Source organism: Maniola hyperantus, chromosome 18 (genome assembly GCF_902806685.2).
Source record: "Maniola hyperantus chromosome 18, iAphHyp1.2, whole genome shotgun sequence".
In the NCBI taxonomy this organism is placed as follows: domain Eukaryota; kingdom Metazoa; phylum Arthropoda; class Insecta; order Lepidoptera; family Nymphalidae; genus Maniola; species Maniola hyperantus.
Window position 1 is genome coordinate 10,445,381 of NC_048553.1, and position 23,409 is coordinate 10,468,789.

At 38.2% G+C, this 23,409-nt stretch overlaps 3 protein-coding genes across 4 annotated transcripts in view; 1 reads left to right on the forward strand and 2 right to left on the reverse strand.

Moving 5' to 3' along the window:
• LOC117990719 (dynein beta chain, ciliary-like) overlaps nt 1-7,680 on the reverse strand; it is a 60,211-nt gene extending 52,531 nt beyond the window's left edge. For both annotated transcript variants that reach the window (XM_034978203.2, XM_069504497.1), the window contains exons 1-14: nt 7,580-7,680; nt 7,028-7,198; nt 6,410-6,580; nt 6,036-6,124; nt 5,848-5,951; nt 5,327-5,515; nt 4,563-4,736; nt 4,039-4,174; nt 3,013-3,241; nt 2,088-2,279; nt 1,750-1,884; nt 1,350-1,486; nt 616-805; nt 216-317 (exon numbers count right to left, since the gene is read on the reverse strand). In XM_034978203.2, coding sequence (XP_034834094.2) covers nt 216-317; nt 616-805; nt 1,350-1,486; nt 1,750-1,884; nt 2,088-2,279; nt 3,013-3,241; nt 4,039-4,174; nt 4,563-4,736; nt 5,327-5,515; nt 5,848-5,951; nt 6,036-6,124; nt 6,410-6,580; nt 7,028-7,174 — 1,995 coding nt within the window. In that variant the 5' untranslated portion in view covers nt 7,175-7,198; nt 7,580-7,680. The remainder of the gene's footprint in view (nt 1-215; nt 318-615; nt 806-1,349; nt 1,487-1,749; nt 1,885-2,087; nt 2,280-3,012; nt 3,242-4,038; nt 4,175-4,562; nt 4,737-5,326; nt 5,516-5,847; nt 5,952-6,035; nt 6,125-6,409; nt 6,581-7,027; nt 7,199-7,579) is intronic.
• Nucleotides 7,681-8,886: 1,206 nt separating this feature from the next.
• On the forward strand, nt 8,887-16,779 carry Mcm5 (Minichromosome maintenance 5). The gene is made up of 13 exons (XM_034978207.2): nt 8,887-9,155; nt 9,236-9,383; nt 10,186-10,293; nt 10,903-11,075; nt 11,298-11,376; nt 11,703-11,861; nt 12,569-12,806; nt 13,103-13,296; nt 13,573-13,713; nt 14,485-14,661; nt 14,954-15,198; nt 15,619-15,761; nt 16,180-16,779. The coding sequence occupies exons 1-13, from the start codon at nt 9,001-9,003 to the stop codon at nt 16,407-16,409; spliced, it is 2,190 nt and encodes a 729-aa protein (XP_034834098.1). The 5' UTR covers nt 8,887-9,000; the 3' UTR covers nt 16,410-16,779.
• A 14-nt stretch (nt 16,780-16,793) lies between these two features.
• LOC117990730 (1,5-anhydro-D-fructose reductase-like) lies at nt 16,794-22,895 on the reverse strand. The gene is made up of 6 exons (XM_069504750.1): nt 22,526-22,895; nt 22,277-22,444; nt 21,094-21,297; nt 19,971-20,221; nt 19,499-19,649; nt 16,794-19,237 (listed from the first exon to the last, which is right to left on the reverse strand). Exons 1-6 carry the CDS (start codon nt 22,688-22,690, stop codon nt 19,067-19,069), a joined length of 1,110 nt encoding a protein of 369 aa, XP_069360851.1. The 5' UTR covers nt 22,691-22,895; the 3' UTR covers nt 16,794-19,066.
• Nucleotides 22,896-23,409: the final 514 nt, after the last annotated feature.

Below are 23,409 nucleotides of genomic sequence, written 5' to 3' on the forward strand. Positions count from 1 at the left end.
GTCCACGCGGACAAAGTCGCGAGCATAAGTTAGTAATCAATAATTTTGTAGTAAGATTGACGAAATTTGGCATCCTGGAGTTGGACATAGGACACATCCCGGAAAATAAAAGCATTCCAATTGGTTTTTAATAAGTGCCCTATTTTACACGGCCGAAGTTGCAGAAATCAGATGGTTATAATTAAAGATCATATCTCTGAATTCAAAAGACTTACCTGAAGTTTTTCATTTCTCGCATACAAATCCAATCCATCCTGCGGTATGCCTTGCTTATCCAAGTATTTCATGTAGCGTATTTCGCGCAGAAGCATTACGAGCTAATAGATTAAAGCAAACACATTTTAATTACTCTCTTATTAATATATCAATGATGTATATTAGATACAGGATCGGATCTAAGATACTCCCTTGTGCAACACCAATCATAAACAGCATAATAATTCAGAATTATTATCTGAAACTATCATCGTGTTAAGGTTGAAGTGACTTGCACGTAATGTTCTTCAATCATACAATAATCATAATCATATAATCCAGATCCTTCTATATGGTTCCATATTCCTTCACCTAAATATTTTTACTTTGAATGACATATTACGAGTAAATATCACTAACCTCTGGACTAAAGTTATTTCTCACAAACGGTGGATCTCTGTATATAAGGTTCTTAGCGAGGTAAGTCTTGCATATTGTTGGCACCGTTGCAGCCCATTGCTTGAACTGCTTATCCTCCAACTGGTTTAGGTAACCCAGCATCTCGTTGTGTTTCTGTTTCAGGTACACGGCGTTTTCGCATTCCGTGATGCTAAAGTAAAAAAACACTATAATACTAAAATAATTAAAATCTTTAGTAGTGTCAGTACCTATTCAATATGTTTTCATTTACAAGGTCGAATCATGTTTTAATGAAATCCTTACGAAGGTTGTCATCATCACTATTTCCAAAGGTCAAAAGATTTATTTTAAAATAGATACACTATAAACCTTTTGAATGACAATCTTTTAATTTTTCAAGTATAACAGTTATCATGAAAGTTTACAAGTAAAAGGTGATACTTATTTATTTTAATGCATAGCACAGGATCAGGCAAACTACATTGTAAACACACAAAGTGAATAACGCTTAAGTACATAAATCAGGCAAACTATATTGTAAAGTTACCGTACACATGGTGACTAGGTTAAGTTTCATTGACGAGGCAATAGGCCATTTTCACGATTCGGTTGGCTCAGGGCTGTCCACCAGCCACTGTAGGTTACCGAATTGTCCATTTCACTATGAGCTCCAGAATAGGAGGTCTGCATTGAGCAATGACGCATTGGTGAAAACAAATGGTATGAATACATACGGATCTTCAAATAAAATGAAGTCGTTCATTGGGTCCTGAATCCTTCTCCGTAGCTTGTGGATCCACCACAGCACACCGCTCACTGGGGGAAAATAGGGGTCCACCATAGGCCTCTCCCAGCTTTTTGGATTCCATTTCTGAAAGAAAAGCTCAGTTCCCATTATTTCAAAAATTTATGTTTATTTCACTTGACTTGACTTTAAAGGATCTACATTATTTCAGTTATTTTAAAGGAGTTCCATACAATATTTATTTAGATAACGGCACGATTTCTAATTTTTCAATTAAGATGATTATAATTTTATTTTATTCTTTTCATTTTCCTCGTTTCTTATGTAGAATCTAAGTGGGTATGTACTTAGTCTAGCCTACCGCTAAACTTGAATGCTACTTTACTTACAGCCATTTCTTCATCAAATATTTCCTTTACTTGATCTAAATTCGTATGCATAAAGTCAAGTAATTTTGCCACCTTCGATTTCAGTTCCTCTTTTATGATAGGGCGATGGAATAAGTCCCCGATTATTTGGAAAAACTGAAAAACTCGTCTCAATTACTTTTAACTCTCTAAGTATTCGAATCCATTGAATTGCGCAAAAAATTGTATTGCGAATAACACAAATTAGCAAAATTAGGGCCTGAAAGATAGCTGTAACTTCCAAATATTGAAAAATTGAACGCTCCTTAAATTATAATATAATATTAATTAGTAAGTACTTCTTAAAAGGTAAAACATACTTTAAAGAAGTGCTCCAAATCATTACACTCTTCCAAACCCTGTGAGAAAAGGGAAGCAAGTTTTCTATCAACATCCTGTAGCACTCCCATGTGTTTCTTGTAATCGGCTAAAAAACTGTTATCTTCGGGATCTGCTGGATCATATGTAATATTACCGAGATGCTGATACTCCAGCGTATAGTCTTCTAACACCTATAAATTATTCAACTGATTGATTACTTCCACCCATTCAGTTTATTGATTACAATAGTAAATACTGTCTTTAATATTTATAATATGTACGTATAACGTTTCACTAAGACCCCTCGTGAACTCGGTGGTTATGGGAGGTCATAGTTGACGTAAAACTCAAGGCTGGCAAATTCACTGTCATCTTACACTGTCTACACTACACTACGAGCTGCCTCAGTGCCAAGTGGTAAGTACACTTACATAAGCTTTAATAACTGTGCTCAGTATGGACATCAAGGCCTACTAAGCATAAGAGCAGTTTTAAACAGATTTAGTTAAATTTCTTAACGCTGTCACTTTTTTAGCTACCGCATTATACTCTAGTCAAAAACCGACAGCATTACAAAATTTGACTAAATTTAATTGTCCTTGTTCAAGTGGGCCTAATATTATTTGATATTAATGGCCCCTGCTGTCAAACTTTCAGGAGCTTTGATAAAATACACAATTACACTTACGTACATACAATTAACAGGAGTATCGACAACACCCAACAACTTGTAAAGATTGTAATTACTAGAAACTTTGACTGTCAACTAAAAAGTACTGGTAAAGCTTGAAAAAAAAGAAAAAAAGACAATAAAACTTTCCTAAAAATTCTGGTAAGGTTTGATAGAAAAGAAAAAGACATCAACAATTTTGTAAGTCAAATGGACTAACAGCAATCCATAACATAGAATTTTCAAAATCAGACCTTCAAACATTCCGTACTCAATATTTTGCCCCTAAGTCCAGAGAACTCGACCTTTTCCAACTTCAAAACCTCGACAGTGGCCGCTACAATGTCTTCAATCATCTTCAACCGTTGCATATAGACGTTGAATCGCATAAACACGCGGTCGAAGTCGAAAGACCAGCGCACAGGCATCACGCCTGGAGGGAAGAATGTGTGGACTTTGTCGCGATTCATTTCATAGGTTTCGCTGAAAAATTAACGAAAGTATTACGTCTTCTTTGGTATCACGAAAAGTGTGACACACCTTGTCGTATGCATGAACGCTATAAACGCATAAGGTAAGTAGGTATTTAGGAAAGTTTCCAGGAACTACAAGATCCATTCCTCCTTGTAATTTTACTAGATTAAAGAGACCATCAAGAAGATTTAGTATTGTAACATATAACTGCGACAGGTGATGATGGCAATCGGGCTATGAGGCGGGGGGACGCCACGCAAGTGACGCACACCCGTAGGTGCATCACCCGCGCTCGCCCCACTGGGCGGAGGCTTTGCGGGACGTTCCCTCCACCCTCATTATAATAGTAAGAGTTTGGAATATCCATCAAAGTCTATAATCCCGTGAGTGATATGGTGGAGCACTTTATTTGTTGGATAAATAGGTACCTACGTTCAGTGGCGTGCACAGGAGTTCAAGCCAGGGTATGCATTTAGGTATGAACTTATTTTACGGCAGGTTATAATGAAAAAGTAAGCATTGATTTCTTACAATGAGGGTAAGCAGTGCGTTTATGCCTCTATGAGCTGCACGCCACTGCCTACGTTATATAGGATATTTAATAAAATAAAATTGTATGATGGATTAAGATGGATACCTATCTGTAGTTCTTGTCACTAACTAATCCCTAGATTGAATCTGCTATATGTACCTACTCACTTATAGGCTTAACAGTTGGCTCCATTTTCATCACTCTCTGCATAAAAGTAAGGGCTTTCAGAATTGAATGATTGAATCTGAGATGTCATTTATATTTAAAAACTTACATAAAATGGTTCAAAATTGCAATTGCTTTTCTTAATTTGAGTAATTGCTCATCAGCCTCCCCTTGGAATATTGAGTTTGGATCGATCGTATTAGTGCACTGCTGGATAACCAGATTACATACTTCCCGTAGTAGTGCTAAAATAATGTCAACATAGTAAACACCTAATGTTATTACGCTATAAACACGCTTGAAATTATTTGATCCATATTAAAAGTCGTCTTTTATAGATATAGAAGAAAAAGCTAACTGACTGACTGATCTATCAACGTACAGCTCAAACTACGTGATGAATCGGGTTGAATTTGGCATGCAGATAGCTATAATGTCGTATACATCCGCTAAGAATTCAACCCCTACCGCAATAAAAAATTTGAAAATTCAACACCTAATGGGGTAAAATAGGAGTTTGAAATTTGTGTAGATAAAGTTGCGGGCTTAAGCTAGTTACGCTATAAGAAGAAATCATTTGATCAATATTAATAATCATCAAAACTAAGGAGTTGAAGAAACGAAAATTCTTACGTATTAACTTCTCGACACTACAGAAGTATCGCGAATTCCCCCAAAGCAGACCTATGCAATGGAACATTGGCCTTATCAGAGGCTTCGCGTCAAAGAAGTCCGTGCCTTCGAACGTTTCAAAGTGCGGAATCAGTGGCCTCTGGTACACATAAATATCCCGGCATTCTATGATAGCTGCAATTGCAAGAGCATACAAAATTAACGGGCTTGTGGGCTAAAATCCTTTTCAACTTTCATACTATTGACATTTTGGTTACTAAAACATCTTCTGTATGAGGAGTTCCACAGGAGAACCAGAGTAATCGACAAAGTTCAACGGGTTACCAAGGTGAAGTGAGAATGGGCAAGGCACGTAGTTCAAAAAGCCAATGCCTAGACGTGCGATTGACGACCTCAAACCTGAAAGTAGCGTTGGAAGAGCCACACTAGGTGGACAGACGGTATCAAACGAGTCACAGGGGGCCGCTGGATTCATGCGACGCAAGACCGTGGCGTGTGGAAACTGGAAGCCCCTACAAGAAGCGTACCTATATGTAGCAGTAGATGTCTATAAGTTGATAATGATGATGATGATGATGACATTCTCGGTAAAGTAAGGTTAAACTGATAGGAATGCCACCAATTTTTTGATTGAAGGATAAGTAATAATATTTTATTAAGTGTAAGTATCTAGGTACTTTTACAAAGACGTGTAATTTGCATTGTTCTAGAGTAGGTATTTGCCTTGCTGTGGCTTGTGGGCCATCAATAGGACTACTACTCACCAGCCACTACATTTGTGAGCATGGATTTGAAGCAGTTAAAATAAACGCTCCTCGTCGCCTCCAAGTAATTCGCCATCCGCTTGACTCGTGGATCCCTCAGTTGTGAATAAATCCCTTCAAGGTTGCGCAGCCTGCTCGCGTAGAATTCTATATCAGCGTTCGGCATCGGAAACTTAGTTCTTTTGAACGCTGATGAATATAGATAATTATAATAAACATAATATGCATTTATCAAAAAGTGAACAGCAATCTTAAGCAAGCTGAGAAAGATCGTAGTAATAGGTAAGGAGTTAAGGAGTGAAACACAGCCTGGCCATACACGATTAAGTTTGCAGAGGAATAGAAGCGGCGTCCAGTAAACTTGACGGTGTATGGCCGTCAGTTGACTGGACGCCGCTTCAAGACCACTGCAAACTTGACCGTAAACTTGATCATGTATGGCCAGCATTAGTCTTCCGCTTAACATCTTCCGATATTTGAAAGAATAAGGGGCTTGGGCTAAGAAAAAATTTCATACGTACCTAAATAAGAATCTTCTTTCAGTAAATCGTGAACCTGCTGTGCCCACTGTATTATCGCTCCTTCTATATTCGTCTTCAATTGAAGATCTACGTCTTCAGAATCACTAAAAGTAAAGTTTACCTCTTTGTACTTAATTGTACTATTGCTAAATATTATGTAATATTATACTTAGTGTAGAATTACGTACGTCTCTTTAAGTTTCGCTTCAGCGTGATAAATATTTTCCACGCCTTCTGGCATCGGAAGCATTATCTGACTGGCCATTTCTCCTTTAAGCTATATACATTTGTAAAATTAGCAAAGTTATATCGAATTTTATAGTCGGATTGCTTTACAAATAAAAATACACTTCAATTCCTACTAAATGATAATCGCAACTTCATTCGCGCGGGTTTAATAACAATTCCCGGGAACTCTTTCGTTATGCTGACACCATTGCTTTGTTTGCTTTATTCCTTAGAATTTAAGATTTATTATTCTTGTGTGATTTGCAATGGTGCCAAAATAACGTCAAGGCAACTGGCAAGTTAAAAGAAAATATATAGAATTTGATAAACGTACTTGATGCATCAAACCCCTCAGGTCATTAACGTGCCTTTTCATATCGTTTTTAACTATTTTGGGCCAGCCCTTCTGGTTCTCAGGATTACACAGTAGAGGACCGATCACCTCATCTGCCATCACGCTCAAATCCATCAGAACATTCCCTGACATTTCTCCTATTGTTAGAACCTAAAATAAAGGTTTCTTGTATTTGTGACGGTCTTCATCGTACAAGGACTATAGGACGCTATACAAACATGAAGGATCTCCAGATATCACAGACTACGAGGAAGCAACTTACAATGAACAAACTAGATGTCGCCACGCAATCTTCAAACTCGCTAACAAAGTTTTCTCAAAAAAAAATTCACGGCCTTTTCTCAGACGGTTGGATTATATTGTCCCTAGATTTTTTTAATAAACCACAATTTACTTAAATAAGGCTGCGATTACCCCTGTAAGTTTTGCTCACGTAAGTAACTTAAGCAATTAATTGACAACAAATTTAATAAGGTAAATGACACAATTAGGAAAGTGTTTACATTGGTAAAGTCGTAAGTTAATCATGTAAGCTGCTTACGTGAGTAAAACTTATAGGTGTAATTGAGGCCTTAATATAAACTATGTCTAGGGTACCTTTCGAAAGTTGGCCTGTGTTATTTTATCCTCGCCATTGCGTAGGAAGTAGACCATCTTGCCCTTATTGACGGGCGGGAAAGTCAACGAACACGTCAGCATGCCGCCCGAGTTGATACGGAATACCAGCAACTCGAATTTCGGCATCTCGAAGAACTTGAATAGTATGTGCTGTAATATAACAACAGGTACCTAAGTACTAAAATAGATCTGACGCATGTTAGGGTCCCAAGGTGCTACAATGGTGACCGCGTACCGGAAAGCGCAGCGTTAAATTGACAGTCTCTCTAGAATTCTAGATGGGTAGTCGCACGGAAACGGATGCGCTTGATTCAAGCGTGGAAGTCCCCACAGTCCACAGTCTTATACTCCGCGACAGGTTGAGATGGCAATCAGGGTGTGAGGCGGGGGTACACCCGCACGTCACCCGGGCTCGCCTGCACCGAGTTAGCGGGGGCCTTTGCAGGTGTACAGGGCAATCCCTCCCCGATTGCCATCTCGACCTGTCGTCTGAAACCGCCCTAAATGCTCATGTAAAATGTAGGTAGGTACCCTGTCGTCGCCTGTAATAAACTTGTTCCATTTCTCGATTTTTTGCTTAAGTGTCCGCAAAAGGTATTCACTCAGAAACTCTAAGCGGATATCAACGTCTTCCTTCTGCAAATAGATAAAAAGTTTTAGAAAAAAGAATTCCCGTATGAGTTTGTTGAGGGGGTTTTACGTTAATTTAATTATTATCACCCTTACACCATTACGTTACGTAAAGTGCTATAGTTCTTGCATTTGACGAAGGCGAGTGACTCATGCTTGTGTTTAAGTCGTATCGGTATACGTAAGGTACACCACAGACCAGTAATATTTTTTTTTAATTACCAACATAAAGAATGTTTAACAAATCCAATTTAGACACAGCAAAAAACCACGAAGGTTTAAAAAGTGTGTCATTCCGTTTCTTCTTAATAAATAATAATAATAATAATAGTGTTTCTATAAACAATGTAAATTGTTTACAGAAACACTACACTTATTACTTATTACACTAAATGTATGCGTTTGACAGCGCTTGCTCGCGACTGATTGGTCCGACATGCACGCACACTTACGCAATGCCCGTGTAAACGACGTTACCACAAGTAAAGTTCACTAGCCTTCGTGAATTGCAAGAACTATACGCGAGTAGATGGTGATATCTACTTGAGAAATGTTATAATAATTGTCAAGAGAGAGAGAAATTAACTTACATCACCCATGTTAAATTGCAAGCTCAGTAGATTAATTCGGTTTTACAATAACCGCATTTCTGATTCCATTTATTGAATATCTATCTAGATACAAAATATAACATTTTTAAATCATAGAGTAAAACTAATAGGTATCTCTCTATAGCTGTACTAAAATAGTTAATTTATTATTCAAAATATTTGCGAGACTCAAATAATAATATTATGTTAATTGTTGATAAGTAACATAGAGATAATTAAACTGAAAATTGAGGATATTTACGTCGTTACTTAGCAACCAAAATATTTTCATCGAATTTTGAATTTTAAAAACCATTATTGTCTATGGGAGCTTAAGGCGAATGCATATAAAAAGGTAAAATGTGCCTTTGTCTTTAAAATACGTTTTAGCCAATTATCTACTCAAAGAATACTGTTGTGCCGAACTAAAAATAGTAATTTTAATAATGGTTTTAGGTCCCGATAAGAAAATCGGGCCTGTACCTACTTTGTTTTAAGTAGAAAAGTCACACTCCAGATCCAACAAAGTTGGGTCGTGTAAATGAACCATAAAAATCATCGTCCAAATGTCAATTTCAATTTTCAAACGTCAAAGTCAACATCATTTTTCGCGCGGAAATTGTTGTGGTGCCGGTCGGGCCGTGTACTGTTTTAATTTTCACAATAATATTTTCTTTTCTACCAAAAAAAACTTTATTTTAAAGACAAAGTGACTGCTATACTTTAACAAAAATGGAAGGATTTGATGATCCTGGTGTGTTTTTCTCTGATAATTTCGGTGTCGAAGAAAATGAATCTCAAGACCAAATCAACTTGCAAGCGGTTAAGAAAAAGTTCAAAGAATTTATAAGACAGTTTCATACAGGGAATTTCAATTTTAAATACAGGTAAGTCGTTTAACACAATTTTAGTATAGTTTCGTAAATCAGAATATAGGAAAATAACTAACGTAAGCTTATTTACACAGGGATGCTCTAAAAAGAAATTATAACCTACACCAGTTTTGGGTTGAGATAAACATTGAAGATTTGTCCAGTTTTGATGAAGTCCTGGCTGAGAAACTTTATAAGAAGCCAACTGAGCACCTACCGATATTGGAGGAAGCTGCTAAGGAGGTACTTACATAACTAAAATTTGAATAATTCCTAAAACTTTAAAGGGTAGGCCGTTAGAACTTTTTGAGTTTAAATCCAATTCATTGCTTTTGCAATTATTACTTGTGCACCAAGTGCTTGTCATGGTTATGTTTGTTTTTAGGTCACAAGAACATAGTGAACTGTAAGTACGTGTTAGAATAAAGTAAGGACAGTTATTGGACTGTAAATTAGATTTAAAACTTAATCATAAGTAGAAGTTTAAGCTAGAATAATATTACTTATTAGCCCATAGGCTAGATGGTAGTAGCAATAAAGCTACCATTTTATAATGGTGCTTTAAGGTGGGAAAAAAAAAATGGTTATGTTTGTGTCTTTTTTATGTAAATTAATTTATTTGAAAATATATGTAGGTAGGTAGGAAAATATATGTAATATATGTAAAGTAGTAATTATGGTTGTGAATAAATGAATGATTTTATAACACAGTACATGATGCAATAGGAATAAAGATGCACAAATATTTTCGATTGTTTATGCATTTTTTTTTTGTATTCTAATGTACTATAAGCTGTGATAGCCTAGTGGTTAGGATGTCCGCCTTCTAATTGGAAGTCGGAGGTTCGATCCCATGGAGAGTTCTTCATAATGTTCTCAAAGGTGTGCAAAGTCTACCGATCTGCACATGGTCAGCGTCAAAACCCTTCTCACTCTTACAGGAGACATGTGCTCTGTAGTGAGCCGGCGATGGGTTGATCATGATAATGATGAAGTAGGTACTATAAAAATTTAATTATGATCAACATATTGTATTGTATTTCAGTTAGTAGATGAACTGACAGCTCCAAGACCTGAGGGTGAAGAAAAAGTGGAGGACATACAAGTGCTACTCACATCTGATGCACACGCTTCTAATTTGCGAGAGCTTAAAGTAAGCGAGAAAACCATTAGTGGTATATGTTTAACTTGGGAATCTGTACCCAGATTATAAATGTGAAAGTGTGTTTGTTTGTTGGTTAATTGGTTTGTTGGTTTGTCTTTCAATCACGTCGCAACGGAACAACGTGATTTTTTGCGTGGATATTGTTAAAAACCTTAAGAGTGGCATAGGCTACTTTTTATCCTGGAAGATTAAAGAGTTCCCACAGGATTTTTGAAAACCTAATTCCACACAGACAAAGTCGCGGACATCAACTAGTTGTATGATAAAGTAGACACTAGAGCCCTTATTTAATCATTCTTAAGCTTCCGAAAATTCCACAAACCAAGAAAAACTTCAATAAAATAAACCTAAAATGACTTATTCCTTGACTGCTGCATTTACAATCACAGGATTTTTACAAAAATTAAGTATGAAATAATATTATTATCAAACTTCCTATTCTGTTGAGTGTTTTCTTGATTTTTTAATAAATCTTATTTAATTTTTATCAAAGAAAAAAAAATTATCAAAGAAAGAAAGAAATTTTAACCAAAAAAAATATTACTACTTGTAACAAACTTTCCATTAGTTAGTTATTTTTGATGTTTTTTTTTTCAGTCTGATACAGTGTCGAGGCTAGTGAAGATCCCAGGCATTGTGATATCAGCATCAGGGATCAAAGCCAAGGCCACTAAGATATCCATCCAGTGCAGGTCCTGCCGCAATGTGATACCCAACCTGCCGGTCAAACCTGGCCTGGAGGGCTATGTCATGCCCAGGAAGTGTAACACGTAAGTATAATATAAACAAAACAAATAAATGAGATGGTGATAGTTAATTATGTAAACTTAAAACTAAAGCTACGATGTTTTTACAAGTCTTGGACCGCCATGTTGAACGGAAAAAAAACATTGACCGGATTATAATATAATTTATATCCTGTAGTGTGAAATAAGCTTGAGTGCTGATTTTTGTCTTCAAATAAAAGATGTGGAAAATATCTTATATTTCAGGGAACAAGCTGGCAGACCAAAATGTCCCCTGGATCCATATTTCATCATACCAGACAAATGTAAATGCATAGATTATCAGGTAATTATATAACATTTATTAGAATAATAATTTTTAATTGAAATAAAGCACCTTTAAAAATAAACTCGTACACAATTAAAAGGATAAACCGAAAACTGTGAATTTGTGTTTTCCTAACAAGAAAATAAAAAGAAATCTTTATGTTGTACAATGGTATGGAACACTGGTTTTTTTGTTAAAATATGACTTTTTGCCTTTGATTTTAAAAATGAAAAGTTTTCATATATTTACGACAACGCATCCCATCTTAGCCCGCATCATCACCTCCCATGAGGTGTGATCGTGCTCAAGCGTGTGCCTATAGTGAATTAAAAAATATATTTCAGGTGTTAAAACTGCAAGAAGCGCCGGAGTCCATACCGCAGGGCGAAATGCCGCGTCACCTCACGGTGTATTGCGATCGGATGCTGTGCGAGCGAGTCGCCCCCGGCGCTAGAGTCACGGTGCTCGGGATATACTCCATTAAGAAGATCGCTAAGATTGGCGTGAGTACTCTGTAATGTATTTATCAACACAAAGTACCTACTTCTGGAACTCAGTACTTCTAGAACTGGGATAAAAATGCTACTAAAGCAAACACAACTTTGGTTGGTCACTCAAAATGGTCGCTGACTTTTTTGTCTTTGTCATTTGTAAGGGATTACGTAACAGAGAGAGCTCTACACTAACTTCTCTTCGTGGATAGAGTATAGCAGGGTATAGTCGCGCATGTCATTAATTTATTCAGAAAGTATTTGCACATATTAAGTTTTTAATCCTTTATCATCCATACTTCCATACTTTACTAATATTATAAATGCGAAAGTGTGTCTGTCTGTCTGTCTGTCTGTCTGCTAGCCTTTCACGGCCCATCCGTTCAACCGATTTGGACGAAATTTGGTACAGCGATAGCTTGCATCCCGGGGAAGGACATAGGCTACTTTTTATCCCGGAGAATCAAAGAGATCCCACGGGATTTTCAAAGGGCCATCCATTTAACCGATTTGTATTAAATTTGATACAGAGGTGGCTTGCGCCCCGGAAATTGATATAGGTAACTTTTATCCCGAAAAATCAAAGAGTTCCAACGGGATTTTTAAAAACTTTAATCCACGCGGGCGCAGTCGCGGGCATCATCTAGTTTTAAATAAATAAATATTGTTCACTGCTTTTTGTTACTGTGCTAGCTCTAAACTTGTAACCTTATTTACAGAGAGAAGGCCGTGACAAAGGCTCGGTAGGCGTACGATCCTCCTACGTTCGTGCAGTGGGGCTCACAGCCGAGGAGGGCGTAACGGGGGGTCTCAGCCCCTTCACGGCTGAGGAAGAGGAGCAGTTCCGCAGACTAGCCGCCTCGCCAGACATCTACGAGAGGATCGCTCTGTCCATAGCGCCCAGCGTGTTCGGAGTCCACGATATGAAGAAGGCTATAGCTTGCTTGCTGTTTGGAGGTATGACTGTCTGATCGACTGACTGCGACTGACTGCTAATGTCTGATCAAATGCCTGCGACTGTCTGACTGACACTACGACTACCTCACTGACAGACTGCGCCTGCCTGGCTGACTGTTTGACTGACCAAATGCAACTGTCTGACCAACTGACTGCAACTGACTGCGACTGTCTGACCGACTGCCTGTAACTATCTACCTGACGGACTATGGCTGTCTGACCGACCGACTATGATTGTGTAAGTTCCATCTGATGCGTAAAACATATGGGTACATTTGAGTCCTATGTTGGTGCAGGTTCCCGCAAGCGCCTGCCGGACGGGCTGACGCGGCGCGGCGACATCAACGTGCTGCTGCTGGGCGACCCCGGCACGGCCAAGTCGCAGCTGCTCAAGTTCGTGGAGAAGGTCGCGCCCGTGGGCGTGTACACCTCGGGCAAGGGCTCCAGCGCGGCCGGCCTCACTGCCTCCGTCATACGGGACCCGGCCAGCGTGAGTCCGATAGACGTCCACTGCTGGACATAGATATCTTGTAGGAACTTCCACACACTACGGTCTTGCGCTGCTTGAATCCAGCGGCTCTCTGCGACTCGATAATCGCTTGATGACATCCGTCCACCTAGTGAGGGGGTCTTGTAACGCTGCGTTTTTCGGTGCGAGGTCGCCATTCTAGCACCTTAGGACCCCAACGTCTGAACACATGTAGAGAGATTTATTTCGCGCATACTACGCTCTTCGTGATTTCACAACGCTTGTTTCGTTTTATAGCGTAACTTCGTAATGGAGGGTGGAGCCATGGTGCTGGCGGACGGCGGCGTGGTGTGCATCGACGAGTTCGACAAGATGCGCGAGGACGACCGCGTCGCCATACACGAGGCCATGGAACAGCAGACCATATCTATTGCCAAGGTTTGAGCCAACATTTGCAATTTTTTTCCTACCACAAAGCACTATTACGCAAAGGCAGCCTTATTCCTATTAGTATCTAGCCTATGGGCTAAGTAATATTTTTCTAGTTTAAACTTCTATTTATGAATAACTTTTAAATGTAATTTACAGTCCGATAACTGGCCTTAGTTTATACTAATACTTAATTTGCCATTTTTGACGATAATTCTGTCATGTTTCTTCTATGGCTGAAAAAAATTGTGCCTGAATAAATTGTGTTTACTTAAAACTAGCCGACGGCTATACTGTCCTTACCGGTTACTATTAATTATGTAGAAGAATTTCTTCTTCATAATCAATAAATGATCCAATTTCAAAATGACATAATTTCACTATGACAGGAAGTCATTAGATGCGAGCGAATGAGGAATGAGCCGTGAAAAGCTAGCAGACAAACAGACAGACACAGTTTCGCATTTATAATATTGGTATGGATTCTGGAGAAATGGACGTTATTCTCAACAGTGAAAATTTAATCCATATCCATACTAATAACTATAAATGCATAAGTGTGTCTGTCTGTCCGTCTCTCTGTCTGTCTGTCTGCTAGCCTTTCACGGCCCATCCGTTCAACCGATTTTGACGAATTTTGGTACAGAGATAGCTTGCATACCGGGGAAGGACATACGCTACTTTTTATCCCGGCAAATCAAAGAGTTCCCACGGGATTTTAAAATACCTAATTCCAGGCGGACGAGGTCGCGGGTATCATCTAGTAAATAATAATTTCAGGCTGGTATAACCACGACGCTAAACTCGCGTTGCTCAGTGCTGGCAGCAGCCAACTCAGTATTCGGGCGCTGGGACGACACCAAGGCGGAGGACAACATAGACTTCATGCCCACCATCCTGTCCAGGTTCGACATGATCTTCATTGTCAAGGACGAGCATGACCAGAACAGGGACATCGTAAGTACAAGTAGTTTAATTAAAACACATCGGACAGAAGAGTTCTACAACTGGTGTTTATAAGGCGTTAAGTATGCGTTAAACACGCATTGGACAGGTATTTAACACGCATTGAACAGGCGTCGAGCGCCCATTGAACACGCGTTGAGCAGGCATTGAACACGTATTAAACTTGAGTTGGATAAGTGTTGAACACGTATAGAACAGGCGTAGAGCAAGTATGTGGTGATTGAACAGTTGTGGAGACCGCCCCATTGCCATTCATTTCGACTGACTGCGAACTGTATTCCAGACTCTAGCGAAGCACATAATCAACGTCCACATGGGCGGTGACAGCGCCGAACGCCAAGCCTTGGTGGGGGAACTCCCGCTAGTCGTGCTGCGCCGCTACGCCGCCTACTGTCGCGCCCGATGCGGCCCGCGCCTCTCCGCCAGCTCCGCGGAGCGCCTGGGAGCTAGATACGTGCTCATGAGGTCAGGGGCGTCGCTGCAGGAGAGACAGGCGGACAAACGACTCCCCATACCCATCACTGTTAGGTCAGTTATTTTTGCCATGTCAAAATGCTCTCGATTTAAATTGAAATTATCAAATTTATCAAAATACAAATTACTCAAATTTTGTAAACTGTAATACTCTCAACAAATACTTCTCTTTTTTTACAATAATGCGCACAGATGTTTCACTGCACATTTCATCATCATCATCAACCGATAAACACAGCTGGCCATGGTCGCCATTCCAGCACCTTGGGACCCCAACGTCTATCGGGTTTTCGAACTATGTGCCCTGCCCATTGCCATTTATGCTTCACAACCCGTTGAACTGTTGGATGCCGGTTACTCTAGTTCTCCTACGGATCTGCTCATTTCTGCTTTGATCACGTAGGTCGTAGAGAATTTCACACATCTCACGCTCTATATATATATAACCATAATATATAATGTCGTCCATTATAGGCAACTTGAGGCCGTGATCCGCATATCGGAGTCGCTGGCCAAGATGCAGCTACAGCCATTCGCAACAGAGGCGCACGTCACCGAGGCGCTCAGACTCTTCCAGGTGTCCACACTGGATGCCGCCATGACAGGAAGCCTAGCTGGTAATACTTCATTGTAATCCGTAGCTTCCTGGTTTAAATCCGGCTCGAAGGACCTAATGTTGGGTTGTAGGATTATGGTGAAGAAAACAACTGTCGAATTCTTATTATTTTGATGAGGTTCACAAAAGTATACAAGTGTGTATTGATGATTTATGATCGGTTGGTGGCTCAAAATGGTTAACGCCCTCTGAGATTTTTCCCTCTATAATTTGTATAGGATTACGTGACATAGAGAGCGCTATACTAACTTCTTTTTGCCGGTAGGGTATAGGTCGAACATTGTCTTAGCATACTCTGCAATACATTCTGTAGAATACCGACATACAGGCATCCTTACTCCGATGTTCCAAACTTTGAAGCTTAGAATTGACCAGCACTTAATCCGCGCTTATACCGACAAAATATTGTCTTCCTCCAGGTGCTGAAGGTTTCACAACGGAAGAAGACCATGAAATGTTGTCACGGGTAGAAAAACAGTTGAAGCGTAGATTCGCGGTAGGCTCGCAAGTGTCAGAGCAGACCATCATACAAGACTTCCTCAGACAAAAGTACCCCGAGAGGGCCATCATCAAAGTGATACACACGATGATCAGACGCGGCGAGTTGCAGCATCGCCTTCAGAGGAAAATGCTTTACAGGCTCTCTTAGAACTATTTCTTTATCATATAAGACTTCCTCAGACAAGTAACCAGAGAGGGCCATCCTCAAAATGCCGCCGGAATGTATGTAAGTACGGGCATAACTTCCGAACGACTGCACCAAATTGGATAGATATTTCTTTGTTTGTAAGTGTTTGGGTTTGTAGGAAAGAATTTTTTTGGAAAATCCACGGGAAAAAAGAGTATCCGCCCCTCATACCCCGATTGTCAACTCCACCTGTCGCGGACTATAGAAACAGTTTAATGATATGTATTGATTTGTTCAGTTTCATTGAGTATGAACAGTTTTATAATGCATGTTAATTACCATTTCGACTCATTGTAGGGTTTTAAAATAATAAAATAAACAATCAAACTATTTTCTCTATATTTTATTTATTTAAATTAAATCATTTATTGAAAAATAATATGACTATCACAATCCTTAGTGATTTTTACGTCGTGTCGTATTTTTTTTTTATAGAATAGATAAAACACATAACACTCTTCGCGTTGCGCAGTGGTGTAATAACACTTATTATATCAGAAATTCGTCTTCTAATTAAGCAATAATTTTATTTAGATAAAAATTGAATTAAATTCAAAGTTCAGACTTCGTGAACTCACCTCTTCCAGTCTTTACCGACTTAATTTAGAATAACACATTTTAAGCGTAACAATTCTTTGTTAAACTAGACGAAATATTGGGGCCGATTCTCTTGTACACAATCTCTAAACTAAACTAAATTAACTGGTCTTAATCTAGTGCTATCCTTTTCCGCAAGCAACATTATGACAGGGATAGCAATAGATTTAGACGTGTCATTTTAGTTTAGTTTAGAGATTATGTACAAGAGAATCGGCCCCATTGATAGACTACAATATTATTACTGTTTTACGTCCTGCTTCAATGTTCAATCTATCTGTGACTTATCAATTAGCTACTTAGCAGCATTAATATTTTTTTAAAATTATGACGTCATTTGACGTATTTTTAAGTACAAATATACCATCTGCTCGAAACCTCAGTCTAGTCGTCTGACGTCACTAAAACGGCGGCCACGTGCATTAGCATTTTGCGGGACTTAGAACGACATCGCTCTAAGTAAATTATCACCAGTTTACAGATAGATTGAATATTGAAACTCAAAACATATACCTATTTCTTTTTCTAGAAATTTCATAAACTTGAAGGCCAACATCGCTTAGCGTACTTGACACTGAAACCGCTTTTTACTTACTTGAGGTAACAAATTCTTCGCTTATTTCATGCAACAACTGCTTACTTGAGGTCCAGGCCTTTTTTCGTTTATTTGAAAGCTAGACCAGTTTATTTCCTTGCTTAGAGCGATAATTGCTTATTTCATAACTCAAAGCAGTTACCGCTTATTTATTAAACCTGCACTTCTTATCAAAATCGTTTATTTGCTTTCCTGGAGCCAAAGCCGTTTTATTGCCATGCTTATTTTGTGGTCTAAATTTTGATATCTGACTTGGTTGGTGCCAGAGTCGCTTATGTTCTTACGCTAGGTCACGCACTTATTATTGCTCGATTGAGTTCATGGCATTTCTGCTTATTTGAGGCAAGTACCGCTTGCTCAATACTAACACAGCATTGCTTAACTTTGCTCTTAGCTTGAGGGCTGAGGCATTGACTTCGTTTACTGGTGATTGTTTTAACGCTCTAGCATTTTGAGCGTTACATTGAGACCCCACAAGCCTTTGCTTACTTAAAGTCATAATTGCTTACACTTGCTTACTGAGCCTTGGAAACCTATTTGCTTTTTTTAGTCCATATTTCTCTTACCATGCTTAGTTTTCAGCTGTGCTTTTTTCAGTCTTATGCTTAGTTTCTTAACATCATACAAAAAGCTTCTAACTGACACTTCAGTGAATTAAAGAAGTTCTCTACATAATAAGAACGAAAATATTTCAACTTTGGCAGTGCAATAATATTTTTGTGTTTTCGTGAAAGGATTGAATATGGTTTAGTAATGATTATGACTTTAGTTGCACAATCTTACTCAGGACTGGATTAACCATGTCGGGGCCCCTAGGCGTTTTTTTAAATATTATAGACTAGCACTTGGCTGCATTCAGACCTGGTGGCAAGTGATGATGCAGCCTAAGATGGAATGGGCTTGCCTAAAAGATGCCTATTCACTCTTGACTTGAAGAATACTGATGCTGGAAGGGTGTTCCAAATCTTAGCGGTTCGAATTAGAAATGAGGAGGCGAATCGCTGTGCATATCTCAGCCCTTTACTCTGTTCTAATTTTCTAATATAAAAAAATCTGTCACATCAAAATTTTACTCAATATTTTTTTTTACATAACGAAGGGCATACCTTTACCCTATTCAATAAAAATATTACAGTGAATAACGCGAGACCTCTAGCTGATGCAGTCTCTTGGCACAGGCAGTTGCCTAAGCCTTAATGTTTAAACCGGCCCTGATCCTAACTAAAAAGTCAAGTACCTATTATAAATGATTCGGCCATATTTCATTAATCAAAAGTATTGTAACCGAAAAGTGTTTGCGTACTATATAACCGAAAGTCGCGACACCATTTTTTATTTGAGCAAATACTCTGATAGCATTTATTCGTTTAAATAAATAATGCATGGAGAGTTATATATTTTGCGTATAAAGTATAATGATGTGAAATTATTTTTTGTCCGCTGCCAAAGTTAAAAACTTATATGGATACTCTGGATGATTTTCTACGCCTTTCCAAAAGAGGAAATTGAAAATGCGACCGTTCTCCCCTTGGTCTAATTTCTTCAGTCTGTTAATTTCAGACGGTGTTAATCCGAAATCATATATGTTTGAGTTTTCCTGTAAAGAACAAGTAATGTAAGAAGTTTTCAAAAAACCCTGACTACCCAGTGACATTCGCGCCATCAAGATGAATCTAATGACGTATCATTTATCAAAATCGTTTGAGCCGTTGGGTAGTTACATACATACAGGTCAAACACATAACCCTCCTTTGGGCTTCGCTGCAGTCGGGTAAAAATGCGTTATGAGCCACAATTGGTGGACCTTGTGTGAAACTACCCAATCCAAAACTATAGGTACAACACAATCTCAAACTACCTTCAATCTTTTCTCGCTAGTGCTTTTCGGTATCACTACTACGTTCTGTTGGACTAAATACCGAAGCAATATTTGAGCGGGCGTTTTCCCGTGGCTTTTGGCAATATCATTCACTTCTGGATGCCCCAGCAAATCTGGAAATGCGTCAGGGCTGAAAATAAACAAATATCTAGGTATGTATTTGGACAAAATGCTGGTAATATGTGACAAGGAGGATGATGAAATTATTTAAATTCTAAACTTAAATCCACGAGGTAAATATCGCTATATCTAGCGGCCTTTTTGTTGGCTTTTCTTTCCCTAGCGGCCTTGAAAATAAATATGTCACAATTATTAGCAAATCAATTGTAAATTAAGTTGAAAACAATAATGAATTCTATTAATTTAATGCACCATGTTTTTGATTTTAAAATCATTGTCAATTATTAGTATCTCACGTTACAATTTTACCCAATCAGGGTGAAAAGCTTACCTATAATGGTACTTATTAACAAAATGGTCCTTCGCTCCCGGACTTCCCAAAGGAGCATATGCAGTGACCACAATATCGTGGTCTGAACAGAACTTCCTTAGGTCCATCTGCTGAAAGTAAGCGTGCAGTTCCACTTGTAGCACCTGCGGCTTCATGGTCGACGAGCCAATAATCTTCCCTATTTGAGCTTCGTTGAAGTTAGATAACCCTAGGTTTCGGGTGAGACCTTCCTTTTGACAACACTCCATTACCTTCAAAGCATACCCGTACTATAAAATTTACATTCTCAATAATTTTGCCCGTACCTGTATAATTAACACTTCCGTTTTTAATTTATTGACTAGCGCTTGGCTGCAATCAGACCTGTTGGCAAAGGGCTGTACTATCGTACAAAAATGACACTTATTTTTTTAATTTTCGTAGCAGCCAATTTGAAATTTTTATTATTTATTGTTATAGTGGCAATAGAAATATCTACATATTCTGTGAAAATTTCAACTTTCTGTCTATTTACGGTTCACGAAATAAAGCCCGCTGACAGACACGGACGGACGGCCGGATGGCGGAGGCTTAGTTAGGGGTACCGTTGGCACTATTCGGGTACGGAACTCTAAAAAGGATATAAATAGAGTTAATTATGCTTGTAATCTAAGATGTAAACTTAAGTACCTATTCACCTTAAAAAAACCGGCCAAGTGCGAGTCGGACTCGTGCACCATGGGTTCCGTATTTGGGTTTTTTTTTTCATTTTGCATGATAAATCAAAAACTATTATGCATAAAAATAAATAAAAATCTCTTTTAAAATATACAGGTAAAGCCCTTTCATATGATACCCCACTTGGTATAGTGAAAATACTAAAATTGAAAAAAATAATTATTTGAGTAACACAGTTTTTTTTGTGATTTAGCCACAAATCCGCGCTTTTCAGATTTATTCCTTTACTTGTGCTATAAGGCCTAACTACCTGCCAAATTTTATAATTCTAGGTCAACTGGGAGTACCCTATAAGTTTCCGTTACAGACACCATAGACAGATAGACAGACAAACAAAAAAGTGATCGTATCTATAAGGTTTCCTTTTGAGGTATGGAACCCTAAAAAGAAAGAAGCAAAGTACTACCTTCCACGTGCTAATATGGTCTGTCTCCATATCCAAGGAATAATCCCCGTTGCTATCAACAACGGGCGTCAGCGTCTCGGGGTCGCAATGAAATCCAAAAGGCACATGTATCAAGTACAAGTCCACATAATCCATCTGCAACCTCTTCAGCTGCAGGTCCAGGAACTTCTTCACATCTGATGCTCGGTTCCCGACGTGAGGTAGCTTAAAGGAATCACACTGATGTTGATAATAATAGAAACATTACTTTAAATGATGATAATACTTTATAGACTTTATAGTATTATCACATCATTTAGTAGTGTACTTTTATTGTACACTACTAAATTTCTCCAGAAAAAGGAAGGTAGGTACAAAGTAAAACAAAAATATAGGCAGGCTCTACAATTTGGGGGCCTTATCGCTGCTTAGCGATCTCTTCCAGGATTTAGGTTTTTAAAAATCCCGTGGGAACTCTTTGATTTTTCGGGATAAATGACAGCCTATGCCCTTCTCCAAGATGTAAGCTAACTCTGTGCTAAATTTCATCAAAATGGGTTAAACTGTTGGGCCGTGAAGCTAGAAGACAGACAGACACACTTTCGCATTTATAATATTTGTATGGATGAAAGGCTAACCTGAGAATAATTAACACTACCTTACACGGAAGGTTCTCTCCGCAAAGAAAGGTTACCTAATGGAAATTCCTTTCAGCTTTCCTCGAAAGAGTAGGTAAATGTGAAAATCGGTCTGAGGTAAGTTTATTTCTTCATCCGTCATCATGAGCAACCCATCGCCTGAGCACGGATCTCCTCTCAAAATGAGCAGGATTGGCAGACTTCACACACCTCAGAACATTATGAAGAACTCTTAGGCAAGCCGGTTTCTTCGCGATGTTTTCCTTCACTGTTATAGCTAGTGATATTTAATTACTTAAAACGCACATAACTAAGTTAGAGGTGCGTGCCCGGGATCGAACCCCGACTTCCGATTATGAGGCGGTCGTTCTAAACAACAGGTAAGTATTTACCTATTTATTATAATTTATAATTATTTAAACTGGCTGATCAATAAGTATTAAGGTAGTAAAGTTTAAACCGCTGGATCTGGGAACTTTGGTCTGCTATTAAGTTTTTAATTCATTGTTTCACAGTCACAAAAAACTTTTGTTGAAAAAATATACTTATAATTATTTTAAGAGTACCTTTGTGGTGATAAACAGATCCTTTCTCGTGCCTTTGCCTTCATCTATCCATTTCTTTACAGCGCTACCGATAGCCTCCTCGTTATTATAATTGAAAGCTGTATCAATATGTCTATATCCTAAATCCAGCGCTTTGTACACTGTAGAATCTATTACTTCAGGAGGGGCCTAGAAAAATTGTAAATAAACGCAATGAAAACTAAAAATAAATCACATAACATGTTATGGTTTTCGGAAGTGTTTACTGACCTGCCATGTTCCTAAACCCAGTGTAGGCATCAAATCATCTGTCTGTGAAAGTTTCACGTATTTCATTCTGCCAACAACCTTATGGAAATAGCGATAATGATTAACTAAGAAATTCGATTTTAACACACACACAAATCTCCTTCTGAAGATAAATCTGAGGGACATGAAAATTGGCAAATCTCCAACTACGAGAAACGTGCTAGTCTAACCTTCTACAAATTATTGTAATGTTAATATTTTATTCATTTAATGACTTTTAATCGGGCTTTTAATGGTGTTTAATAAAGCAAATGAAATAATTTCATATTGATTTTTGTGATGTAAGAATTCGATGATTTAAATTTCGCGGTTTTTACGTTCAGAAACTTAAAAATTGGCGTTTTGTTAAAGTCTAACAGTTTTATAATGGCAACGGGTAACTTTAGAAACGTGTCACCGTCGACGGCTCATTGGAAATATTATGGTGTTCTCATCGAACACCACGTTCATCACAAAAATATAATCCCCTGCAAAAATGAATTTAAAATAAACATTAAGTATAAATAAGGTTTTTGCATTCCACAAAATAAATAAAATTAAAATTTTATTGATGTTAAATAGCGTCTAAAACCGCGTGGGTGTATTTCTAGATCTAAATAGGTGTGTTTTACATATTTATGAAAAGATTGTACTTACCTAATTATCTTTTGTGTTTTATAATTTCCTGATTATTCAATTTTTAAAAAATACTTTGATGTTAATCGCTTTTGCGCGTTTATTTGTAAAATATTATTTCATATCGTAGTCAATTACCTAGATATTTTCCCCATATTAAATCATTTTTCAAAGAACAATGGGCAAAACATAGATCATATGGGGTAAAAAATATAGTCCTCATTGCGGCC

Bases quoted from the DNA above. Each gene is read 5' to 3' on its own strand.
- LOC117990730 (XM_069504750.1), bottom strand. From the start codon at position 22,690: ATGTCCCTCAGATTTATCTTCAGAAGGAGATTTGTGTGTGTGTTAAAA. The intron at 20,222-21,093 runs GTAGTACTTTGC...TATGCTTTGAAG, and splicing joins ACCATATTAGCACGTGGAAG to GTAATGGAGTGTTGTCAAAA. The intron at 19,238-19,498 runs GTAGTTTGAGAT...TGTTCTTTACAG, and splicing joins CTAGCGAGAAAAGATTGAAG to GAAAACTCAAACATATATGA.
- Mcm5 (XM_034978207.2), top strand. From the start codon at position 9,001: ATGGAAGGATTTGATGATCCTGGTGTGTTTTTCTCTGATAATTTCGGT. The intron at 11,076-11,297 runs GTAAGTATAATA...CTTATATTTCAG, and splicing joins ATGCCCAGGAAGTGTAACAC to GGAACAAGCTGGCAGACCAA. The intron at 11,862-12,568 runs GTGAGTACTCTG...CCTTATTTACAG, and splicing joins AGAAGATCGCTAAGATTGGC to AGAGAAGGCCGTGACAAAGG.